Source organism: Triplophysa rosa, linkage group LG18, assembly GCF_024868665.1.
Source record: "Triplophysa rosa linkage group LG18, Trosa_1v2, whole genome shotgun sequence".
Lineage (NCBI taxonomy): Eukaryota > Metazoa > Chordata > Actinopteri > Cypriniformes > Nemacheilidae > Triplophysa > Triplophysa rosa.
This window is the reverse complement of record NC_079907.1, coordinates 1,942,939-1,967,801: the sequence shown is the minus strand read 5'-3', so window position 1 is coordinate 1,967,801 and position 24,863 is coordinate 1,942,939. Positions and strand designations below refer to the sequence as shown.

General features: G+C 38.4%; 2 protein-coding genes across 4 annotated transcripts in view; one reads left to right on the top strand and one right to left on the bottom strand.

Annotated features, from left to right (window-relative positions):
• The window catches only part of ptprea (protein tyrosine phosphatase receptor type Ea), a 52,415-nt gene extending 31,260 nt beyond the window's left edge, over positions 1–21,155 (bottom strand). The window contains exon 1 of one of the 3 annotated variants that reach the window (XM_057358280.1): positions 20,975–21,155. The gene's annotated coding sequence lies outside the window, so the exon portion shown is untranslated. Of the gene's footprint in view, positions 1–17,398; positions 17,608–20,974 lie in introns of those variants that run through there. The other 2 variants (XM_057358282.1, XM_057358281.1) reach the window with 2 other exon arrangements.
• Positions 21,156–22,819: 1,664 nt separating this feature from the next.
• Positions 22,820–24,582, top strand: LOC130569673 (clarin-3). The gene is made up of 3 exons (XM_057359462.1): positions 22,820–23,054; positions 23,628–23,813; positions 24,311–24,582. The coding sequence occupies exons 1-3, from the start codon at positions 22,820–22,822 to the stop codon at positions 24,580–24,582; spliced, it is 693 nt and encodes a 230-aa protein (XP_057215445.1).
• The last annotated feature ends 281 nt before the right edge of the window (positions 24,583–24,863 follow it).

Below are 24,863 nucleotides of genomic sequence, written 5' to 3'. Positions count from 1 at the left end.
AATACAGAAGGTAGGTTTAAAATATTTTATGGCCACTGACAGGTTTAGCAAAAGGTTCTTTTCGGACTCTGGATATTTAACTTCACATTTTGAGGTTGATGCTCGGTTGTAAATCAATAAAGAGCTTCTGTTTTTGTTGAGCACTGCTTTAAAAAAAAGCTCAGACTCAATACTGGTCAATACTGCAGTCCGTCCGGGAGTCCCAGCCCACCCTGAACGTTCTGCTCACTTCCTCTGTCTCACTCTCCAGCGATTCCTCTTCCTTTCTCTGTCTTTCCTCCGCTCTTCCTCTCAGATGCGGGCTGGTCGTGTTCCACATAAACAGGGCGAGTGGAAGAAAGGACTGCATTGTGTCTGCTGCACCTGGGCCTGTGTGGACCGCGCGGGGGGTTTGGACTCTGGGTTCGGTCCAATCTCTGAGTCAGAGTGTCGCGGAACTAAAAGCCACCAGAATGTTTTTGATAAAACATCCCACGTCTGTTCTGAAAGCCAGGATGTCTTGTGAAAATAGAAAATTCTGCCAAGATTTACTCGCTCGTTTGCCTGTATCATTTTCATTCTTCACTGGAACACAAAAGGGGTTGACCTTTCAACTACAAAAACGACACATCTTCATCTTTTCTTTGGTGTTCCACAGAAGAAAGTCATATGGATTTAAAACGTGATCAACTTCAGAAGTGAATTATAACACTATTTTAATATTTTGGTGAACTTTTCCTTTAACAGTCACAAAGTTTTGCATTGTGGATGCACAGCCAGAGGTTCAGATCTCCGTTGGTACATTCGCTGCGGTGCGCTCACGCTGCACTGCGGTGTGTACCGGGCTGAGCGAGGTAAAATACTGCGTCTCATTAATCACCTGCAGTCACTCCTGCAGAGTTTGTATTTAGGTGAAGCTAAAAATAAATATCCTTGGCAAACGGTGAGCACACACACACCTGTCACCTGTGATTCATTTTGTTACGTCTACAAACACAGAGGGACCCGGACACAAGACATCCCCAAACATCAGAGGTCCAAAATTCACACTTATTAAACACCAAATGTGAATACAATTTGCTTTCTTGAGTAAATTAACACATTAACCTTTGTAACATTACAATGGCAATATTTGCCTTACTGTCTTTTTCATTATCAAATGTTAAAAACACAATGAAATCAGAGTAAAACAAAAATGTATCAAAACAAACTGTAACAAATTAAGTTTATCCCAAATAAGTAATACTTTTGTCAAATGGATGGAAAATAATTTTAAAGTCCCCATGATATCAAAATGAAGAGCTATTAACTGTGCTTCAAAACGTTGACAAAATTCGCATTTATAAGGGTTTCAAAACTTAAAGGGATACTTCACCCAAAAATGAAAATTCTGTCATCAGTTACTCACCTTCGAGTTGTTCCAAATGTGTATAAATTTCTTTGTTTTGATGAACTCTGAGAAAGATATTTGGAATAATGCTTATAACCAAACAGATCTCAACACCCATTGACTCCCATAGTAGGAAAAAAACAATGGTAGTTAAAAGTGCCTCAGAACTGTTTGCTGTCCTACATTCTTCCAAATGTCTTCTTCTGTATTCAACAGAACCAAAAAAATGATAACGTAATTTTTCCTACTATGGTAGTCAATGGGTGTTGAGATCTGTTTGGTTATAAACATTATTCCAAATATCTTTCACTGTGTTCATCAGAACAAATACATTTTTACACATTTGGAACAACTCGAAGGTGAGTAACTGATGACAGAAATTTCATTTTTGGGTGAAGTATTCCTTTAAGTCTCACACTTCCACCAATAGGGATCAATGATTTTTATGACATCATTCTGCACTTGAGCTTTTCATCAAGTTCCGGACTGCAAGGTAAACGCTATTGGCTATATTAAAAGGGGAGGAGCTATTACAAAAGTGATATTGCAAAAGCTGTGCATTTTAAGACACTTTGATTGATCTTTAAACAATTAATTATGCAAACTAATGAAAATATTTTAATAAAATACTGCACAATATAATTTTGGGCAGATAATAAATATGGTCACTCAACGTTCCCAATGCGCCCATTGTATGCAGGTGAGTAACAAATCTCAGATCACGCAAACACAGCAATCTTTCTTGAGTGAATCTCAAGGGTCGAGCCAATAAGATTAGAGCACTGCTGCGAAATCTCAACACTGCTAGAAATCCAGCCGTGGAGATAATCACCCGTCTGTGCATTCATGAGCCGTACGTCATGAATTTGTTTGACTGCGTTTTTGAGTCTTCTGCGTTATGTGTTTGTCACAAATCACAAAACAGGAAACCACAAAAAACAACCACACGACACAAACCTCTGGTTGCCATCCCTACCTCTTCCTTTCCTTGCTGAGGAACTCATGGTCAGTGGGATGTGCAAGAATGAGACACTCAGTCAACCACAATGCAAACTGAATGTTGTGGTCCGGCTTTTGTTGATTGGTTGCTAGGGTGTTTGTGTAGTTGCTTACTGGAAATGAAAGTAAATAATAAATCTCCAACTGTCTATGACACTCTTGTCTCCAAATATGGTCAGGATTCCTTCAAAACGAAACAAATCTTTGCCTTAGCAAACACCACAAAATAAAGAATTATTTCTATCTTTGACATTCGCATTTGATGGTCCTTCTCCTCCACGTCGTGCGATAAAATCCTTTAAAGTCACCATGAAACGGAAGTTGCGATTGCCTTCTTTTCCGTATCGTGACGTACATCCGAGTGAAACGGCTTCTGAAATTTGAAAAAAAAAAGGAGGGCTGGACTTCATGTCAACCTCCCGTAATTGATTGGATCGTTGCAAGTTGGCCTGATACACCATTACACAAATTTTGTATTATCATTTTTAATTGCACAGTGACTTTAATGCACGGCTAGCCGTGGATTATCCCTTACTTAAAAAAATCACACCTGTCAATAATTTATTGAAAATAAATCATTTAAAAGAACAACCCATTGGCATCAACGTGGCTCTAAAGCAGGTTTTTCACAAGAACAAAGTCTAAAAATATATTGTACAGCAGTTAATATAACTAGAAATATATTGTAGTTATAGTGAATATAGCAGCAAGAATGATTAAACAGGATAATGTAACGTTCCTTAAACTTGGAGTAAATGTACCAGTAGTGATAATAAACATAAATTATCATATAATGTGACACACTCTTCTGCAAGAAGAGTCTCTCTCTCGCTCGCGTATTAACACCAAAGTTGCTTCGCACTATTCGCCTATTGTTATCATAAGAAGGATATGTGGAGATTATATCACAAGTTCATGTCTCTTTCCCTCTCTCTTATGCATTTCTTTGTAAGCAAGACCTGATCTGCAGGCTTCACATTTCAGTCTGATCTTGTTTGGACGTGAATAAAAAATAGTGAAGAACAGAACAAACACCAGAAACAAAGAAAACTGTGTCATTCTTTAGAAGGAAAAAACAAAAGAGTAAAATAGAAACTAAAAGAAAAGGAATACAGGTCATGGGCCTATTCTGAGCTCTTACTCCCTTCATTATTCAGTCATGCATTTCAAAAACTAAAATTACATTTATTGTATTATAATATTGCAATATATTCAAATATTGAAATGTTAAACAAATGTGACAATAAAATGAAACTGGAGAGGTTTGCCTTCACAAAGCATGTTACATACTTTAAGATGGTCTGAGCTTGTCTACTTTAATGAAATATAAGCATTCTTTGGAGATCAATTCTGAGACCGCTGAAGCAAACCAATATAGACAGAATATGTACTATGTAAGTGTGAAATGTGTTTATTTGCACCGTTCTTTGCTATAACAACACATCATATGCTGTACAGCAAGTTGGAGTTTTTTTACATACAGATCCCACAAACATGGACTGGTTGATCCATAAAGTGACCACATGACAGCCCGTGACTAAAACCCATCTCCAAGCGTTACAAAGAGAGTAAAAGCCTGTTCTCAGATCAGATCAAAGCTGACTCAATGATCAAAAACAGAAGGAAAGGAGAGTCATGGCATCACTTCCTGTGAACGAGCAAGCGTTTGTGGTCAAACAGAATAACGTATGAAATTAGCTGTGCTGAGAAAACAGTTTTCACACATGTAAACCACCAACCACATGCAAAGAAACTTGACAGAAAGAAATGAATAAAAAAGAAAAAGCGTCTGTGAACATGTGTTTGTTTTCTTCCCCAAATATCTGTTTCCTATAGAGTGTGTCATCAGGACAATGGCCATGCCGTACGCATAATCACATGTGAAAGACCCATGGAGACGGACGGGTTGCCTTGGCTATACGTCTTGGTCCTGTGATGAGAACTGGAAGGGACCCTGTAAGGTATAAATATATTAAGCTACAGTATGTAACCTAAATGTTTCGGTCTTGCTACATGTAAGGGCTAATATCCGTCGCTGGTTTTTAATAAATGGGTCAACTAGTTTATATGGACACATATTTAAACAAATTCCAAATAATGTGGTAGGGTCAATGTGAATAAAGGTGCTGAAAATAACCACAGTTTTGTTCTGGTTTTTACTCCTAAAAAAATCTTTCCCGGTGCAGCTGCATGTGGTTTACTGCCAGGAGTGAGAAGAGGGGAAGAGGAGACGAGGCGAGAAGAGACATGAAGAGAAACAACCTTCTAAAGCGTAAATAACAACACGGCCTTAAACCTCCTCTAATGTCTTCAAAGAACAATTTATGTAAATTAAAACAATGCCATTATTTAGTCACCCTCATGTTTACTTTTGACAAATGATTCATTTTTGTCTGTTTTATTACATATGCTCTTTAAACGTGTATTCTGGGAAACGTGCAAAAGTATTGTGTGCATGCACACTTACACCAGATGTACAGTTATCACCTTTATCAATCTCTCTCTCTCTCTCTCTCTCTTTCTCCACACCTCTCTATCACCCCCTCTCATCTCAATGGGGGTCTACAACTGTTAAGTGGTAATCTCTTGCTTAGCTGGTTGGCATGGAGACCGGAAACAGACCTGTTTACACACTCTACCGCACAGGTCTTGACCCATGCGTGTTCACTTGCAGCATAGCAACACAAATGGCAAAGCAAAATACAGCACCATTGCTCCCATTTAACATCACACTTTCGCACATTTTAACAACACTTGAATAAACCACTCCACTCTACAGAGGTTGCGTTAACTGGAAATTCTCCATCATTGACAGATTTTTTTATACCAGTGACGGAAAAATCTGAAGGCCATTCATCATTTTGACGGATTACAATGAGGGCAGTTTGTAATTCAATCATTCCAATCATTTCCTTTTATCAGAACGTGATCACAAGCGACCAGAGGTACCCCTGCCCTGAACGCGATCGCGAAGGGACACGTTTCCCATTTAGTACTCATAAACGCCTCGGCCCTCGTCCATTCAGGAAAACCCACGCGGGATCAGCGGAGACTCGAGTTGTAATTACAGGGCATTAGACTATGACGGCCCGCCGTATTTTCTTAAATACTGTATATGCATGTATGTGTGTGTTTAGAAATACAAAATTAATATGTACAGTACACGGATATATATTATGCAAAAACAAACTTTAATTCCGGTTGCGATTAATCGTGATTAATCGCGTTTGACAGCCCTACAACTAACACATCTAACAAATCCCTTCATTAGCAAGCAACACAGACTTCAAGGTCCAAAAAACACCTCAGGTAATATAACCAATGTTTTGGACTGTTTTTGTAAACAAGACCCAGATTTACATTTTTAAAGCCCAAGAGATACGAGTTAAAGGCGCAGTTTGTAAAATCTGCCGCTAGTGGGCGCACATTCAAAACAGTTTAAAACGACAACAATGGCGTGCTTGATGAAGCTGGGAAGAGTGAGGAATAATGGGAACTGTCCTCTTCAACTCCACAACGAATAATCAATCAGATGTGAATGAGAAATCACGTTTATGGATGATTTAAAGTAATACAATTTTATAAATGTTGCGTTTGATGATTTTATTTCATTATAATGAATAAGACGTAATTCATTAAATGTATTGTATTTATTACTGTTTAGTCAGATGATCTAAAAACGATTACTGCTTGTTCAGTCAATGTACATGTCACTCGTGCTATATTATGAAAAAGACATTCAAACAATAAGACTAACCTTGTTGATCTATATAATATTCATTTCATACGTTTTCTGTCAGTAAAGCAATCGAAGCAGTTGCTCACCTGTCTAGCAAAACACATGCAAGATCAGCGTCTCTGTCTAGTAAAAACGTCTTTGTTGACAGAACAAGCTGCAAACAGTAAAGAATAATTGTGCTCCATAATGACTGCGCAAAACAAGATAGTTGCTTGATAGACGCTGCAAACTAATCTAACCGAGGGTAATGCCAGAGACTGTGTTATTAGGGAGATGCAAGGTCCGAAGAAAGCGTAACGGCTTACACGAATCATGTGAGGCACCTCAGCCAAAGATATAACCGCCTCTAGTCTCCTTTCCTGCATTCAGCTGAAGGTTGCAGGCTTTCCATCTAGTGTCTTTGGTAACGTGGATATGACACCATTGACAGGCGACTGCCAGACACGACCCCGTGTCACTGGTTAAAATGACAATTTTCTCATGTTTTACAAATAGTTGGAAACATTGTAGGATTGTAAGATTGTAAGAAGCACTCAAATGAACAAAATATATAACACTGGCCTAGTGGTTTTTGGATATTTTACTGCAAAAAAGTTACAAACTGCATCTTTAAACCAACACTATTGTTTGTTTTGTTACATACTTTGCCCAAAGGCCTGACTTCAAAATCTCAAATTGGATAAACGTTTTCCTCCAGCCGATGGTTGTTTTTGTTCTGTTCATATTTCCTTCATCCTGGAACTACACTTCCTCCATCAGATCCGGTCAGAAGTTTATCTGATGGTGTGCTCTGAAACACGGCAGAAGTTGAAATCCAGCGGTGTGCATTCAAGCAGCCCCGCATGCAAATGCAAGCATTCAGTCGCAACACGACATAATAGGATTCTTACCGCTCGTCTGCATGTTTATTATACGCTTGATTTGACAGTGTTCCACATTTCCATTAACTTTAGTAAACCTTCAGAGCTACCGCAGTGTACTACGGTACTGAGATGTCCCGAGCTGCCTGCGTGTCGTGTTTTGGGCGCGATGTGCTGGATTATCCCACGAAGGCAATTTACATGTGGGATCAAAATGGTCATTCGCTTCATCTTTATCTCAAAAAAGGTTTAGGCTTCTGTAAGTATATCACTGAGTGCTGATGCCAGTAAGCTTTGCTTAAGTAGGCTTAACACTAACATTATTGCACACGCTGTATTTCTCATGTAAGTAATTAAAAAAAACTGAACAGTACAAGAGAGTTAAATGCGTCCTCATTTATAAGTTGATTTGGATAAAACAAACCTTTTGTCCTTTTAAATGCAAATTATAATGTACAGCATTTTTCCTTTTGAGCAACAGGCCACTCACAAATACTCACAAAAGCCTGTAAACACAAACATAAACTCGTGTCCTGTGCTCAATCGTCTATCACACAACAGGTGAATGCAAAGGGAGACGCAATGTGGTCGAAACGCTGTAAATGAATCTTGAGTATGTCGAATTCACATATTTAAAACATAATAAAAAAATTAATGTGTTAGCATTTATAAAGACTGATAAAAACAAATAGGTATAATTCATATCAGACTTCAGTATATTCTCTGTGCATGTCTCAGTCAAGTGTCAGCTTTTCTAAGACAAAACAAGAGGTCTACTTCTCCTTTCAAGTGGGGGTCAAAAATGGATTAGGCATTCATTTATGCAGGAGCGGGATTATGGAAATCCTGAGTCTGCTCTGACGACAGTCACGGGAAAACGGCAGAAACAATGAGGATTTTTGTTGCGTTGCACTGACAGAAACAGCCAAAACAATAGGACTCACATTCCTGACATGGTCAACAAAGATTAGAGGAGATGCAGGCGGAAAACAAGAGATTTCATTTATCCATCCAATCCCACCGAACCAGAAGCAATTTTGTAGATTATGACGTCACGACCACAAATCAGCGGCTGATATAATACAATATAATATAACATGATATGATATAATGCAATGTAATACTTAATTTTATAAAACTGCATGGTATGGTATGGTATGATATGATGAGATATGATGAGATATGATGAGATATGATATGATAGTACAGTGTACTGTAAATATGACAACAAAGGTTTCGCACCTGAATTAATGTAATGTAAAAATATGTAATATTATAGCGAAATCCGTCTGATAGAGGGTCAGCCTTTCTTATTGGAATTAAACCATTCATACAGTGTGTGTGCATGTGTGCATGCATACGCAAAATAAAACCTTTTCCTCAGAAAAAAATGTAAACATAGGGCACTGTGGCATTTCCCATTCAGTAACAAACCCATTTCGATGTCAGAATAGGCCCTTTATGCCTTTTAACATAAACATCTTGTGTTATTTTATCTGCCTGTTTCCATCCATCCATTAATTCATTTAATCACTTCTGATGTTCTGATGGTCTTCTTATTTTATGTTTTAGTGAAACCCTTTCCTAATAACACTGCAACCAACTAACAGCCAATTAAAATGCGCCAAATACTCCAGAAACAGGTTTCATTAATGGGGAATTTTAATTGTGTTCTCTTCTCACATGTCTCACATGAGTTAGCCATTCTGTTCATATTGTGCCTGTACTTAAACACAACACGCAATTAACCCAAAGCTGTTGTGGACATGGTCTGGTCTAACAAACTATTTCTGCTATAACCCACACACATTCAAATAAAGTCGGTAACACTTCAGTATAGGGGGCAATTCTCAGTTTCTCACTATTAAAGGCAGGATGGGTGATCCTGTCCAGAAACATTTTTTGTCATGTTGGTTGGAAATCTCTTTACATCCTGATAGCAATCAAGAGTGGTCAAAAAATATGTGTATAGTTATATATCGTCTGTGAAAGGCGTAGGACCAAAAAACGTTCGCCCAATCAAAACGTTCTGGTCGAACGCTGTGACTGGTCATGTGTACATTTTCAGCCAACGTATTTTGCGTACCACTGCGCACCCTGTTCAGGCAGACATCATATGTCATCAGCGCGCTCACGTCCGCTGTGTCAATGTATGGAGAATGGCGGACAATCAGCAACAATCAACTTTCCTGCGGAACCGACAACAAGTAAATCTACAAGTCAGTTTTTGAAAAAGCATTGACGAAAATGTCTGGATCATGAAAGAGGAAAAACTCGAATTAACATCGGTTCATCTTTTACATGATGGAGACAACTCCGGTAGGCAAAGGATCTGAAAGACGATACCATAGTTGCTCTCTTCCTTTAGGACAGGTTTGTACATGCTTCGAGAAGAATTTAATGGATTTAGCTTGTAATTTGTTACGTGGATTTACGAAATACATTCATGTGTTTGGAGGAGGCTTGGCTTTGGACGGCGAATCGCATAGAGGGTTGGATTATAATTTCAGTGTTAGCAGGCTAAAGTTAGCATCTTTCCAAATCAACAACCCCACCTTTAACTAGTTGTTATTAGCGTGCCTATTATTGGCATATTGGCTGTTTATTAGTACTTATAAAGCACATATTCTGCATGACCATACTCTACATCCTTGATCCTACCCAATACCTTAACCTAACAACAACCTTACTAACTATAAATAAGCAACAAATTAAGAGTTTATTGGGGAAACATTTGTAGTTAATGGTTTGTAAATATCGAGAATTGCCCCCTATACTAAAGTGTGACCATAAAGTCAAATTGAGGTTTATTTAAAAATGAACTTCAAGCGGTTTCACACTGGCATCTGTAATTCAATATAAGCCCTGTTACTATAAATCTATTTAGTGCAACTGTAACATTTATTTTACTTAATACGTGCAAGTCATAACAAAACAGGGCCTGTAAACATCACAACTTCAGCTAAATGAATCACGTGGAAAAACTGTTATCTTCCGTTAAGCTGAGAAGGAGGCATCTTATCTGAGTTCTTGACCTTCGGGCCATGCAACATAAACAGACTCTGATGTAATGTGATAGTAAGCATTGACCCACCCATTTTTGGACCACGCTCTCTTCCTGCTTCAAATTCCGGATGTAAACACACACTGACACACACAGTTGAGCTGTCGTTATGTGTGTGTATACATTAGCTCATGTGCTCAGGAGAAGGGGGAAGCAAAACAACAGCTTCCGATGCATTGGGATGGGCAGCTGATCCACTGGCCGCAGAGGTGACAGAAAGTCATTTCAAAACCGATGAGCTTCAAAAGGCCACGAGTTGAAAGATTATTATGTAAATGATTCTAGCTGGAATATCAAGAGTCTGGGTGGAGTTCTTGAACACTTCATAACCTCAGTTAGAGGATTATTGTCTGTCTTTAGGGTTCAATGAACTGTGTTCAATAAACGTTCGGTTTCACTCTATAACATTGATTGGCAAACAGCCGCTCGCTCGAATTTCAAGTGTCACCAATGTATTGATTAAATGATCAATATACCAACTTAGCCAAAGAAAATGCTACAAACGAGAAAGCCAATACCAGAAGGTGCAAGATTCGGATGGTTAGCATAACCAACAAGTCCATGGAGGTAGATGCTATAACTAAGCCAAAGCATCTTTTTCTACTGACAGTCTTTTGAAAGTAGATTTGCATCTTATCAACATATTAATCACAAATACATTGTTATATTTTAGAGGCGTTTAGCAATTACTGCTGTGTTTTTACTGTTGTTTGTCCTTTTAAAATCTCATGAAACTCACCGGTGAGGGACCAAAGTGTTAATGTATCTCAGCTCGGATCAGACAGCATTAGGTCTATTGGACCTGTAATGAATTATAATGCAAATCAGGGTCAAAAGTCACGATTTGATTTTGTTGCCCATGACTGCCAACAAGTGCACAGACAGCAGAAACAGAAGAGGACACTCATCACCGGGTCATCATTTGTGCTGAGGTGTTAAATAGATTAATTAGATCAGAATTAATCTAAGACAGACCATAGACAGTTTAACCTTGTTTTCATTAACCAGGTCTAAAATCAATCTTGAAAATAAAACCAATGCTTACATAATAATAATAATATGACTCAAAATATACCCGTGTCACACTGTGCAGCAAACACTCAAAGTCCAAATAAATGTGACATTATTGTCGGAGTCTGTTAAACTAGCCATCACACTTCTGAAACATCCTGTATGAAATGCTTCGGGTGGGTAAAATTGCACTAATCAATGATCTTCATCTTGGGCCGCTGGTGTGCTTCGAAATTAAATCACTCCGAAAGGTTTTTAACATCTCTAAAAGCCGCCTGCTCTATCAGAGAGGAAGAACCGAGATGTTTTCAAACCACAGACTTACTATGAATCTTTCCTGCTCAGACAAGGGCGAATTGAATTATAATGGCTGTAATTTTGCATGCCAGTTCAGATGCAGAGTGTTTATTCAAGAGCAGATCGATACCTGTGAAGAAAGCAGTGACTGGGTTCAACTGAACGTGTCTGCAGCGTTATAGATGGCTGCCTGTAAAAACAACCCTAAATGGTACCAGAGACAACAAGACAGAACAAGCATCAACAAATACAATCTACAGTTTAATCATGTTGATGGATTCATTGTGAATGAGATTTTATACTACCAGTGAAAGGAGATCTATAAATAGCAAATACTGTCAGGTCAAGCCATTGTTTAATAAAAATATGATAAGTTTTAGATAGGGATGCACCGATGTAAATTTTGGCCGATAATGATAACCGATACTTCTTGAACATTGGAAGACGATAACCGATATATTGTCCAATGTACGGTACCTAAATATTAATATAACATTTTCTGAGACTGAGACTTTTTCTCCCTGAAAATCATGTACCAAGCCTACTTTCCACTAATTCAAGATTCTTTAACTTTTAAACTTTTCTGGCATGTTTATGTAATAAACAAATTATAGATGTTCTCCCAGAGCAACCCAGAAAGTTGCTCTCGATAGCCACAAGTCTAACAGGTCTCAAGACAGAAAGCATTCAGACACCAGTCGGCTTCAAACTATATGCTTTTGTTCCTATAATTTACACATTTACGCATATCTACATACTACATCAACAATGTTTTGCTAATAGCAGTGTGACTGACCATGACAGAAAGACAGTACTGTCCTGTATTTTAACTGTGAGCAGCGTGCAGATGAAGTGGTTTAACCAGAGGAAATGATTCATAATTTATCGGCCAAAATTTTATTATCGATACCGACAACATTAAAAATGACCATTTATCGGCCGATAATTTATCGTGCATCCCTAGTTTTAGACATTATGGAGATCTCTTCTTCAACTCCAACGAGACTTTCTCTTCAGTTTTGTCTCCTGAGAATTCAGCAATAGCCTCCATTCATTCTGCGCTCAATCTCAGTTCTATCTTCGTGAAACGATTTGTGATTTTACTTTCTCTGTGGGGAGTCCTGGCTGACTTCAGCTCTGAGACACGCTGTGTTGAACCCACGCAAATAAAACCCACTATTACGATTCTTCTTCATCTGGTGGGAATCAAATCTGGCAGCCGCACCTCTGGGTTCCAACTATTCATCTCTATTTGTGGGAAACAGGATTTTTCTGAAATGAACAGCAACATCCACTTCAATCAGCTCAACGCTGTGCTGAGAAACAATAAGCATCAACTCCACTTGTGTGGGCTCTAAGTTGGCTCATAGTGGGCTGCAAATTACACCTCAAACTGTTGTTAAAGTAATGACGGTACTTCAGGAGGCCTGAAGGAGACACACCCCGTGGGTTTTCTTAAAAATCTCAGATGCTTACTAGTGTCAAATGTAACAACAATTTAACAGAAATGACCTCGAGTATAAAAAAAGAAATGAAAACACACTGACTACAAAAACACATCTGGAAGAAGACTGCAATCAACTTTGTTTCATAAGAGTGTCGGTGGACCCCGCTGACCATCATCTGGTTTACGTCAGGAAAGCATTACTTAAACCTTGTTGGTGGTTCTTGAAGTTGAAATTAAGAGACCATTCCAAATTTTCATATAATTTGCATGTCTATTGTGGACAATTCAGTGTAGCGTCTGTAGAATTTCAACAAAATCAAACCTCAGGAGTGACAAAGTCATCCAACAGCAATGGGAAAGACTGACTGCAGAAAATTGTTGTATTGCTTAAAAGTGAATATGAACTTGTTTTCATTGCCGTATTTGAAGTCTGAAAAATACACAGCATCTTTTCTGTTATTTTCACCTGCTTCACCAGTTTTCATTTTCTAAAAAAAAAGGCAAATAGAAACAATATTTTTATTTGAAATTTGGGAGAAATATTGTTTACATAAAATATATATATTTTTAAATGTTCCTAATCACATACCTTTATTTAGTAAATAAAAAAACTGAAAATGGTCTTTGAAATGGTTTCTTAATTTTTTTTGCAGCAGTATTTGTCAACTACCCATGTACACCTTTATTGTTACCTTGGAATTATTACTTTATAGAGATCAGCCATAACAAATTAGCAACGCAAGGGTCATGGGTTCGATGCCCAGGGAGCACATGTACTGATGTACTAATCTAATGTATACTTTGAAACGCATTAGAAGTTTCTTTGGATAGTCGTCTCCCGAATGCATAATTGTAAATGGTCGACCTCTAATCAGAAAGTGGTCACGTTTAGATGAAAAAACAACAACATCTTTAACTCCTGTAGAAAACCAGAACTACAGGGATAAATCCCCACCGAAAAATCGCATGTCATTATAATTATCATACCGAGGGAGGGATCATGTTTACCGTACCAGAGTTTATGTTTAGATCTTTTTAGAGATATTGGCAAAAGCAATGGAAGGATTGTGTTAGCACGACTAGCTAAAGCTTTAATGTTTGACTAGTTTCACTTACACAAATAAAAAAATTGGTGAAATATGTGCATTTTTAAAGATCATAAATTCCATGAATTACATCCACAATAATAACCCAACTATTCTGCAGGACATCTGCAACATATAAATTAATTATTGCACCACAATTTAACAAAGAGCCATTTTACAACTCAACACTTTGCTATTTTTCTGAGTCTAAAACCATTATGATAATGAACAACAAACAGCTTCAGGGAAGATACTGCATTTATAATATCAAGTAACCATTTAAATGAGTTTAATGCTAGATTTCATATGGTCAGAAAAAGGCAAAGAAAAACTGCTGCTTGGGCCAATTTGACAATGCATTTCCAATTTAAAGTATTAATTTAAAATGTAGACTTCAGATGTGTATGGAATGGTTTAATATTTTTCAGCATTCAGGTCAGTAAAGAGATACCTCTGCTCTTAGCGGTTCTGACAGGCACAAACACTGAAAGATTTGTCCTTTGAACTTTGAAATATTAGACTATATGTGAACACGTTCAAGTGTAACACTTCACATTAAAACTGCCTCCGGGCAGCTGGAAGTACTAGAAATACATGGCATGTCACTCTCAATCTCTCTCTCCTTCTTGACTGAACAAACTCAGTTTTCTCTCAAACACTAGTTTTCTCCAAGATATTGCCCAGCGTTTTTCTCAATGCTTTAACACAGCCTCTTTGTATGGCTCTGAAAGCTACAGTACAGTGCTTCTGAAGCTCAGTGTTCGTGTGATAACCGGCTCAATTGTACAAACCCGTTGCGTCTGAGAGCAAAAAAGCAGGAGTTTTATCGTTCCAGAGCCGTAAGGCTGAGATTTCAATGCATGGGAGATATGCTTCGAGTCTGAGCATGCTGTCATCTGTGCTTCTCTACAAAAACACCTTAACTAATCCAAAAACAAAGACATAGAAAACCTATTTAGTTGCAGGTGTTCTAAAAGAGAGTTCACCCAAACATAAAAATCCTGTCATCATTTACTCACCCTCCAGTTGTTCCACATCACTATAAATGTCTTTGTTCTGATGAACACAGAGAAAGATATTTGGAAGAATTGCCTTTAACCAAACAGTTCTTGGCCACCACTGACCACCACAGTAAATACAATGGTTGTCAAAAGCGCTCCAGAACTGTTTGCTTTCCTCTACATTCTTTAAATATCTTCTTTTGTGTTCAACTGAACAAAGACATTTATAAAGCAATATTTCTTACTATGGTAGTCAATGGTGGCCAAGAAACTGTTTGGTTACAAGCATTCTTCCAAATATCTTTCTCTGTGTTCATCAGAACAAAGACATGTATACAGATTTGGAACAACTTGAGGGTGAGTACACGATGACATCATTTTCATTTTTGGGTGAACTGATTTTTTTTATCTTAGAGAACTTAGACTATTGCAGTGGATTCTACATTAGTTAATAGCTAAAACTTATGAATGATTAATGTTAACAAATCAAATTTTTAAGTCTGGCAATGATGAAACTGCTGAGTTTCGTCATGGTAGGAGTCGGAGGGTGGATGATTTCTCTCTCAGTATCAAAACACGAGCGAATAAAACCAGAATTTACCAACAGCGAAAACTCGAAAAGACTCACGATTCTTTTCTGGTGGATTTAAGAGAGGCTACAGGAAACGTGAAGATTAGATGTATGCATTCGCGGTTCTAACAGACTTTGAGAACAATACGCAAAATAATTCTTATAATTCTTATGCTTATACACACACACTTGGACTTTGACAGTGTGTGTGTGTGTGTGTGTGTGTGCGCGTGCGTGCTTGTGTGTGTGTACAGACATAGACGGGTGGGTGTGAACTGTAAGGGTAAGAGCCATTACATCATTGATTCAGAGAGAAATTTGTAACATTTACTTTAGTTCTGCTACATTTAAAAACAACCAGAGAGAAGATGTCATAGTGTACTCCACCCTACACACACGCACACACATTCTTCAAAACACATCACACACAGAAAACTGGGGCACATACGTATAGGTATTTTTTGCTGTATAACACACAGATACACACACAAATAGAGTGGATGCTTCTTCAGAGCGGTGAGGTCATCCAGATATCACATTTCAAAGAACTAGCCTGCATCTTTCAGTCTGTCTGTCTCTTTCTCTCTCTCTGGAGAGAGGTCAGGATGGCTGCACGGATCCTCACAGAGAAATCTGTCTGTTCACAAAAACCTGTTACATTTCTGACCCAGACCGAGACACGTGAAGCAGGGCTGTATGACTGCAGAAATGTCTGCTAAACTAAAGTAGTCAAATAAGAAGACACATTTCATCTGTATGACTACAAAATCTCGGTCGTGACCCAGCTCCACACTAAAGATTCAGGATTGAACTATAATAAAAACCACATGACTGACATTGGATCCAGTTTCAGGTTGTGCTGAAAGCCAAAAGCCCTCAAATCAACTCAAAGTAATCGAGTCAGAGAAAGCAGAAGAGTGCAGAAATGTGCTGGGAAATGCATACTGTCTGCTCTTTATATTTCTGGGCAGCGGGTAATAATAATATGACATTATCAGCTCTTTCCCCATCAGCACAAATTCAATCCAGAGCTCCTTCCTGTCCGCTCACTTCACTAGCAGACGCAACCTGGGAGAATCGTTCACATCACTTCCTGTCCCATTTCAGGAACAATGCGGCCACACAAAAAAACACACAAAAAAGAAACGTTTTAAAAAGAAAAAAGAAAACCACAAAAAATTGTAAACTGTTTCTTCTAGACAGCTATGAGATTCACTGGAGAGCGAACGGAGGCAACTTCAAATGCCTCATGCTTCTTAGATGTTTCTCCCGAGATACAGACCCCAGTTATCTCATGTTCGGTTTCTTTAGAGTTTCGATACAGATCTTAATGTTTTTGCAGTCAATAAAACAACTTAGACCTCCATTAGATCTCCATAGAAGAGCAACCTTTGAATATCATGTTCCTCCAGGACTGACCCTTCAAGGATCTCTGATTGTTTTTTCTTTCTTTAAATATTAGAACAAACATTTGAAATGAAATTGAAACTTCACTGAGCAAACCCAATGTTGCGCAATATTCAGGCAAAACTCAATGTAAGATGTAACTTCCTAAACACTGCAATGCGATACTAGTGCTTTACGTTTGCAAAAAAATACTTGTTTAAAAATAACTGTATTAAAATATATCGATAACATTTCACATTCTTTCTGACAAAGAAAACATTACTTAAAGATTTCAACAAGTTCTGAACACTACAACACATATCCCAGCTAAAAATTCACAGGTCTCTTTGCTATCTACATCAACCTAAAACTTTGACTACACGTACCTATTTTAAGAATTAAAATCATTCTGTTATTGCAAACCATTACAAAATATTTCAGTCCTACTGTATTTTGGGATCTTCCGCATGCTATCTCAGCCAATCGCAGAACCTTCTCACAAACTCACGATAGTCCAAAACAAAACAATCCACATTGCTTTCGTAAGATTCACCTAATCACCCACTAACCGTTAAAACCACGTCTGATTCCACAGCTCAGATATTTCAGGAATTCCTGCATGTCCTCTGCTTCACCGTTGCTTCTGCGGATGTGCGCTTCTCATCTCCAGACGTGTCGAGGCAGGCTCAGAGAGTGAGAGGAGCGCAGGGACAGCGCATGCAGGCGGCAGGTACAGCTCTGAGGATGTGTTTGTACAGCTGAGATTGAGAGCCCATCATGCAACCACGTGCTACGTGCACCTCGAGACTGTTCACCAAACGCCGCCACACCCTGTCAAACACGCAGCCCTGAATCCCACGCAGCGCATGGGCACCAGATGTGTAGCAAGTAACTGCATTCTTCATCCTCCTTACTGTAATGTCAATGTGAATTTACAGTAAATAAATGATTACTAGTTGTTGCAGTTTTAGGACAAACATTTTGAAACTATTTCTCATACTTGGGTCCTAAAAAAACCTCTGCAAGACACTAGACAACAGTTTGACACATTAAAATTCGACTTTCGACCAGAATATCATAAAGATTTATGAAAATATACAGCCTAACGTTTTCTACAGCCTAAAATATTGTTTCTCAAGAGTGTATTTCCAATGTTATGGCAAATATTTGAGTCAACTGTTAACTCGATAGCCAGCAGCATAACAAATTTGCTCTCATGTAACTACTTGCAAGAGATAAATGGATTACAGCTGAACGTGATCCAATTTCACATAAAAGACTCACCACAACCGTACAGTATCATTAACAAATCAACATAAACAACAACATTATAAAGGCAAAACCACAATGAATTCTATACGTTAATTCCTAAACAAATATTTAAACATCTCCATGAGTCCCAATGAGAAAGGCGTACCACAATATTTACAATAACTCTTCAAAAAGACAACATGACAGCTAGTGTTGGGAATCGTTTCAATTTTATCGATTCCGATGCTGATTCTGCTTATTGATTTTGATTTTTATCGATTCCCAGTTTCGATTCCACAGTTGAAGTAAAACATTTAGATATCAACCTGTATGGTCATTTAGCCTGCTTATTGACTTGTTTGCAAAATATATTTATATATTTATGAGCACCGTTTTGTGTATATTTACACATAGAAACACACCTTTTCTGATTTATTACCATAGTTGAACTACATCATGGTTAAACTGCAGTTACTATAATGCAACTACGGTTAATTTGTGATTCCTGTGCTTTAATGCAAATTCTATAGCTAAACTATGCTTACTAAAGTAAAAATATCGATAATTTTCATAAGGGCTTTTATTGAGATATCAGCAGATCATGCAACGCATGTACTTTTCTGAAAATATGCACACAGGAATTGATAAGAGGAATTCAAATTTTAATCTCAAGTATCCGATTCCTATTCCTTTCGATTCCGATCCGATTCCTAGCCTTTCGATTCCGATTCCAAATTGGAATTGATTTTCGATTCCCAACCCTAATGACAGCTCATAATGGACATTAGTATCATTTCAAGTAGGATATGAATCCAAATGGTGTTTGATAAGAGAGAAACCGAGTAAGAGAGAGAGAGAAAGAGAGTATGAACCCACTTCTGGTTTTCCCGACAGGACGTTTCCCGTCTGCCTGTCTCTACTTTCCTGCATTTGAACATACAAGAATAGGAGAGCTGGAGCAAAGCTCAAATGAATTCATGCTCAAACAATGTTCCGGTTCTCTCCTGGGCTTCACACCAAGTGTATAGCAAATCAGGTCTCTGTTGCTTTAATTAAAAGCTATGAAAAGCTTTATGAAAAATGTTTCCTCTCTATCTCAACGTGTCTGCTGCTCGAGCATCTGAACAATGTCATCTTACCCGCCATCATATTTGGTTTTGCAGTAGAGCGAGTATAGTTGGCTCTTTCATTAAGCTACATGGGATGTTACTTGTAAGTTGCTTTGGATAAAAGTGTCCGCCATCCTGTGATGTCAACAATTAAAGAGAAGAACATTTTAGCAGACTTGTGAAACGTATGCACTGGATCTGACATTGACTAGTCATGTACATAAGGTCAAGAGGTCATTTGTGTGTATTTACTTTTTAAACCTTGTTAGAGAAGAGAACATGTTTCCTGCTTAATTATCTCAGCCGGCTTAATTTTCTCACACGTAGAAACAAACAAGCTTCGGTCTCACTAATGAGCAACTTTCTTCCTCATCGTTTTGCTGCGCACATTTTCTACAAAGCCTGACCCTGACGGATCTAACAAGCTCACGATCCGTTTCACCTGCTACCCTGCAATTTCCAATTAGCCCAAGCTTCCATCTATCACCTCCACATAAAAACAAAAAAGCTTCAAAGAGAAAGTGTCAAACGCAGTAACATCGATGAAAACACACAACATGGCAGGAGCACGCTATAGTGAAGATGGAGCTGCTAATGCGCCCCATCTCCATACACAAGAAAACCATTTAACTTTGCTCTACCCAACTACACAAGACTTTGAATGCAAACTCACAAAGTTATTTTATAGACATAAAAGACAGTACTGCATCTCTTTATATCCAAGATTACATACAAGTTAAACTCTACAAACAGAACTGTGACGTGCTGTTGATTCAAACCCAAAATAATTTTGACTACTGTTCTCTGTCACTTCTTTGCAAACGCAAAAAGATAACTAGTCAAGCATGAACCAAGCATCTGTTGACACACGCACTTTCTCTTCTGTATTTAAGTGTATAAAAAAAACCCAGGCTGACAGAATGTGTCTTCCTTCGCAAGATATTTAAATAAGAGAAGTGTATTGAAATCTTCGAATAAATACATTGCTCTAAATTACTCAACATCTCTATCTTTGTTAAATTAGTGCATTAAAGTCACTTTCATAAAAATGCTTTAGAAAAACACATTACTGGTGTGCCTACTGAGACGAAACAATGGCACTGATATATTTTAGGAAAGTTGTTTTCAGTTAAGACGGCTCAACAATTCATTTTAGTCTAGGACTAGCCTTAAGCCCTGTCTGTGAAACCGGGCCTATAAAAGATATTATTAAAAACGTGCACATCTACAATGCTATAGTGTGGGACACTGTAGTGCACAACTACAGTTTCAACCCTAAAGGCTTTCTAACCCGGACTCTTGCTGTGGTTTTGGTTCTAGTTGGGTCTCTAGCGGTGGTCCTGGTTCTTTATTCCCAAACCCTCTGATTCTGCTTTAAAAGACACCCACGCTCGCTCCCGGGGACCGCATACTTGACATTCCTCTCCTCCGCGTTTGCAGATCTGCAGGGAGGCTGAACGGTGATGCCCTACATCACTCTCAACCCATCTCCTCGCTCCACTAACCCACATTACAGTTACTCCACATTAAGCGACACGGCCAATGCTCCATACGTTTATTATAAGCAGCACGTGATAAATATATAAGAACGAGTAAAAACAAAGAAACGTTCACCGAAGTCTCGATTATGTTTGAGAATACACGGGTGTATCACGCACACTGGCTCGCGCATATTTACGCCCCTCCGGCGTACTATCAACAACACATTCCTACACATGTGATGGGTTTAGTTTCGGTGTTTAAACCCATAGGGATTTAGTTTAAATGAGTTGATAAATTCCTTACCGTAAACACAAACGCTTGTTTGCCAGGCGTACGGAGGTTTATTATCCAGTAACGTGACTGTAGCGGCTGGGCGCGAGCGGATCGCTGCTGTCTGAAGAGGGAAGAGCTGCGGATTGACTCTGTCAGCGGCTCGCCTGGTTCTCCGGGGCTCTCTTCGGGCTGGGAGCCGCCTGGCGATCACTTCTGAAATGATCAGAAATTATTCGAAAGACTGTAGGCGAGCAGCGTGAAAACCTAACATTCCTTACCCGTACCTGTGTCGGCGAGACTTGACGTTCGTTCCTCTAGGGGGCGCTTAGTGGCCCAAAAGCAGATTCAACCGTTTAGTTGCCTCATATGTAGGGACGTTTTGTGACTTACTTAACATATTTATGAACCACGAAGTATAATCGTTTTCATTTATTATGTCACAGGAACAGTAATTTATATAAATAAAATATACATATAAGTATAAACTATCAAAAAAAGTATATATAAATCTGTAGCGGCGAATCACATACACAAATGTGATTGGTGCATCCTAACAGCGCTGAGAAAAGTAACACGTCACGTGACCGATCTTTGCCTGTGCGTTGTTTTCAATCGTGTTCTGCGCGTTATTTACACGTCAATAATAACACTGAGGAATTTTACTAAACAAATAATAGATAATTACTATTTTGACACACAATGCATCGATTCAAGACAGCTTCCGGGCCACTGAGCACCGCCCATTTGAAGTCGTGTTTCGTGCACGTTGTATTTCTACTCCCTTATTTCTGTGAGTTAAGAACATCTGCTCGGCACAGCAGTTTTCTGCTTTTGGTTTGTTTGTAAAATGCGCCTTAACGTAATTAAAGTACCATCTGAAGACAATTGCAGAACAAAAAACACAGCAGGAAAACACAAAACATAAGACAAATAACATTATTAAAAATGAAATGAAAATCTAATATGTAATCTACCAACAGGACTAAAGCGCAGTACATTTACAGAAAAATAAAAGACAAGCGCCATCTGTTGTTTAAAACTATATTGACAGTTCATTTAGTAATTTCAATGTTGGCTAAAGTTGTTTCATACAGTACCTTATATTACCTTGTAAAAGGTTGTTTAATGTTTGATGGGATCTATCATTGGGACAACTTACCCTGTATAAAATAACATGCCCCATATGTGTGTGTGTGTGTGCGCGTGCGCGTGTGTGTGTGTGTCATATTCCCGGTAAAATGCTATCACTACAGAATGGACTTTGTACTTATAAGCGTGAAAGTAAATGAAGCATTTAGGTTATACATAGTAACATTTGCATTTAACAAAATTAAAACATGTATTCTGACCTATGTTCCTGACATAACCTGACAAGCCTCAAATAATAATATAAGATCAAGTTGGGTCCCCACACACTCCCACTTGTCCCTCCAAGAGAACAGCCCTTGTTTTCGGCCGATCAAACCCATGTGTCACCTTTATGGTGTTTCAATCTCCAATGTAAACACCATGACAACACAAACAGCTGTCCCTGACTGCCATGATGATTGCTTTATCACTTTATTGCCCTCCTGGATGATGAATTTCATCATGAGCTCATCTGAGGTCAGCTCTTCCCACCCAAGACCAAACCTTTACTGTTACAGGGAAACACCTGATACTGGTTTCAGATCAGTAACAAAGTACAGCCTACACCAGCAGTGTTTATTAGCCCACTCCCTCAACCCCTGACCCCATCTCAAGCGCTCTTTTCCCAGCCACAAGCAGGAATCAAATGATCTTTTTCTGTGCGCTAACCTAAAAACATTTTCAGTGGGAAATATATTGGAAAGCGTCAGAGCCAAGGACCCCAAAAACACGCTGTGACATCGAAAAATGCCAGCCGTTCAGAAATTAGTGCATTTCTTGTCAAGCGCGTTTTTAAGCGCAGCTGGTGTGGCTATACTGGGCTATGGGATGTCTACAGACTGGGCCAAATCCACCCTGGACTGCTCTGCAACTACTTCGGATATTTTCAATGGGTCCTCGGCACTTGAAATTGGACTTTTCAATGGCACTGAGGTCAAAATCTCCTGCCCCAGGTTTGATACACTTGGAATACCTGTTGAAGGTGAGCCGGTTATTTGATTTTAAAGGCGGTTTGTGTGACATAGTGTACAAATGAATACATAAGGTATTTCTGTCTCTTTTTTTCTTTCTGGTTGTCAAACATTAGTGAAATTAGTGAATTTCCATAGAAAATATGATGTACTACACCTGTGTGGATATAATAAATGGCTCAGAGAGTGAATTCAGTTTTTGGGGAAATGTTTAGCTTCAAATGTTCAGTATCTTTTTAATGCAATGACATTGTGACAACATTGTAACAACAAAAATGACAACCTTTTAAAGAGACCCCAAAAGGTATCCGAAAGGTCCAGAGGCTTTTTGGTCTCACCGGATATGACATTCATATAAATAGACACATGAAAAAGAATAAATAAACACCAAACACCAAGAGTTAAAAACTCTCTGAAGTAATCTTTGGACTTTTTAAGGCTTGGCCTGAAAATGACATGACAGGTTATGTTGCTGGAATGTGTCACGTCATGTCGTTTTATTATAAAATCAACGTTGTAAATGTTCTTGTTGCCAATACTGCATCAGCATATGAGGTTCTTCTCTTTTTCTGTTTGATTTTCAGTGTTTAAGCGTCTGGCAAAAATGGGTGGTGCTCCAATAGCATTGCATGGTCTAGTGGTAGCGCTGTTGGCTTTTGCTCTTTTGGGGTCTGCAGGCAGTATTCTGGTCACACTCTACAACAGCTTCAGTAATCCATATGAGACATATATGGGACCAATAGGGCTGTACACATGCAGTGGATTCAGTGGTGAGATTATATTGAGTTTACTGGTATCATCTGCATATAAATGTCTAGAGTAAAATCCCTTCTGTTTTACATTGTTTTCTATTTTTACAGGAATTACAATTTATTATACAAGCAGTATAACAATTTCAAGTAAAATCTTCAAGTAAAATCAAATTTTAAGTTAAATCAAAATATTTATTAAAATAAATAAATAACCGTTTTTATTCAGCCCATTAAGACACATCAATCTCTTTTTCCAGGGAATCCTAGTCAAAACAATGCAAAAATATATCAAATATATGCACAAAGAAGTTCTCCTAGTCAATGTCACAAATTTGCATTTGATTTATTTCTCATTTTGAACTTTCTGTGTTTTATGTTCAACTTTGTCTTTGACATATTTTCAAATCCTGGTTATTTCCAGATTTCATAAGAAATGTTGCCTTAGACTTTTGAACCTCAAATGACAGATTCATTCAACTACAGTATGTGTTCACACTCTTTCTTCTCTCATCCAGCATGTGCGGCATTCCTGGCACTGATTCTCTATGTGTTGAACGTCTTCGCGGTTCAGATGTTTCAAAAGCTGGTGTTAGCCGACAATGACCAAGTGAAGTTGAGCCATAACAAGACAGAACTTCAGGTCGGGTTCTTTCTTCTGATACCGTACATCGCCACTAAACTGCTCGCAATCCTGGTTGTCTATCTTTACGCCCACGCTGCGTTTACACGGCGCAAACAGCAGGATAAACCCACAGAAGATGCGCCCAAAGACATCATGCTGTTCTAACTTAAGAACATTCCTGATGTATTTCACTCATTTTGTTCATCATTTTAAAACTGACACATTACCTTTGTTTGCTATGACAAATGATTCATTTATTGATTTACTTATATGTATGATGTATATACATTGGCCCCAAAAAGTACCTCGACACTTGAAGATGTGTATTTAATTTGATAGAAAAGTATCGAACCAAGTATCCCCTGAGATGTTTTGTTTGAAACGTTTGTGATAAATATCTTCCAAATAAATGCCAAAAAAAGTTGGAGGCCACTGTATACATCAAT

Excerpts from the sequence above, each read along its gene's own strand:
- LOC130569673 (XM_057359462.1), top strand. The coding sequence starts at position 22,820 with ATGCCAGCCGTTCAGAAATTAGTGCATTTCTTGTCAAGCGCGTTTTTA. Across the intron at positions 23,055-23,627 it reads ACTTGGAATACCTGTTGAAG|TGTTTAAGCGTCTGGCAAAA; the intron begins GTGAGCCGGTTA and ends TTTGATTTTCAG. Across the intron at positions 23,814-24,310 it reads CACATGCAGTGGATTCAGTG|CATGTGCGGCATTCCTGGCA; the intron begins GTGAGATTATAT and ends TCTCTCATCCAG.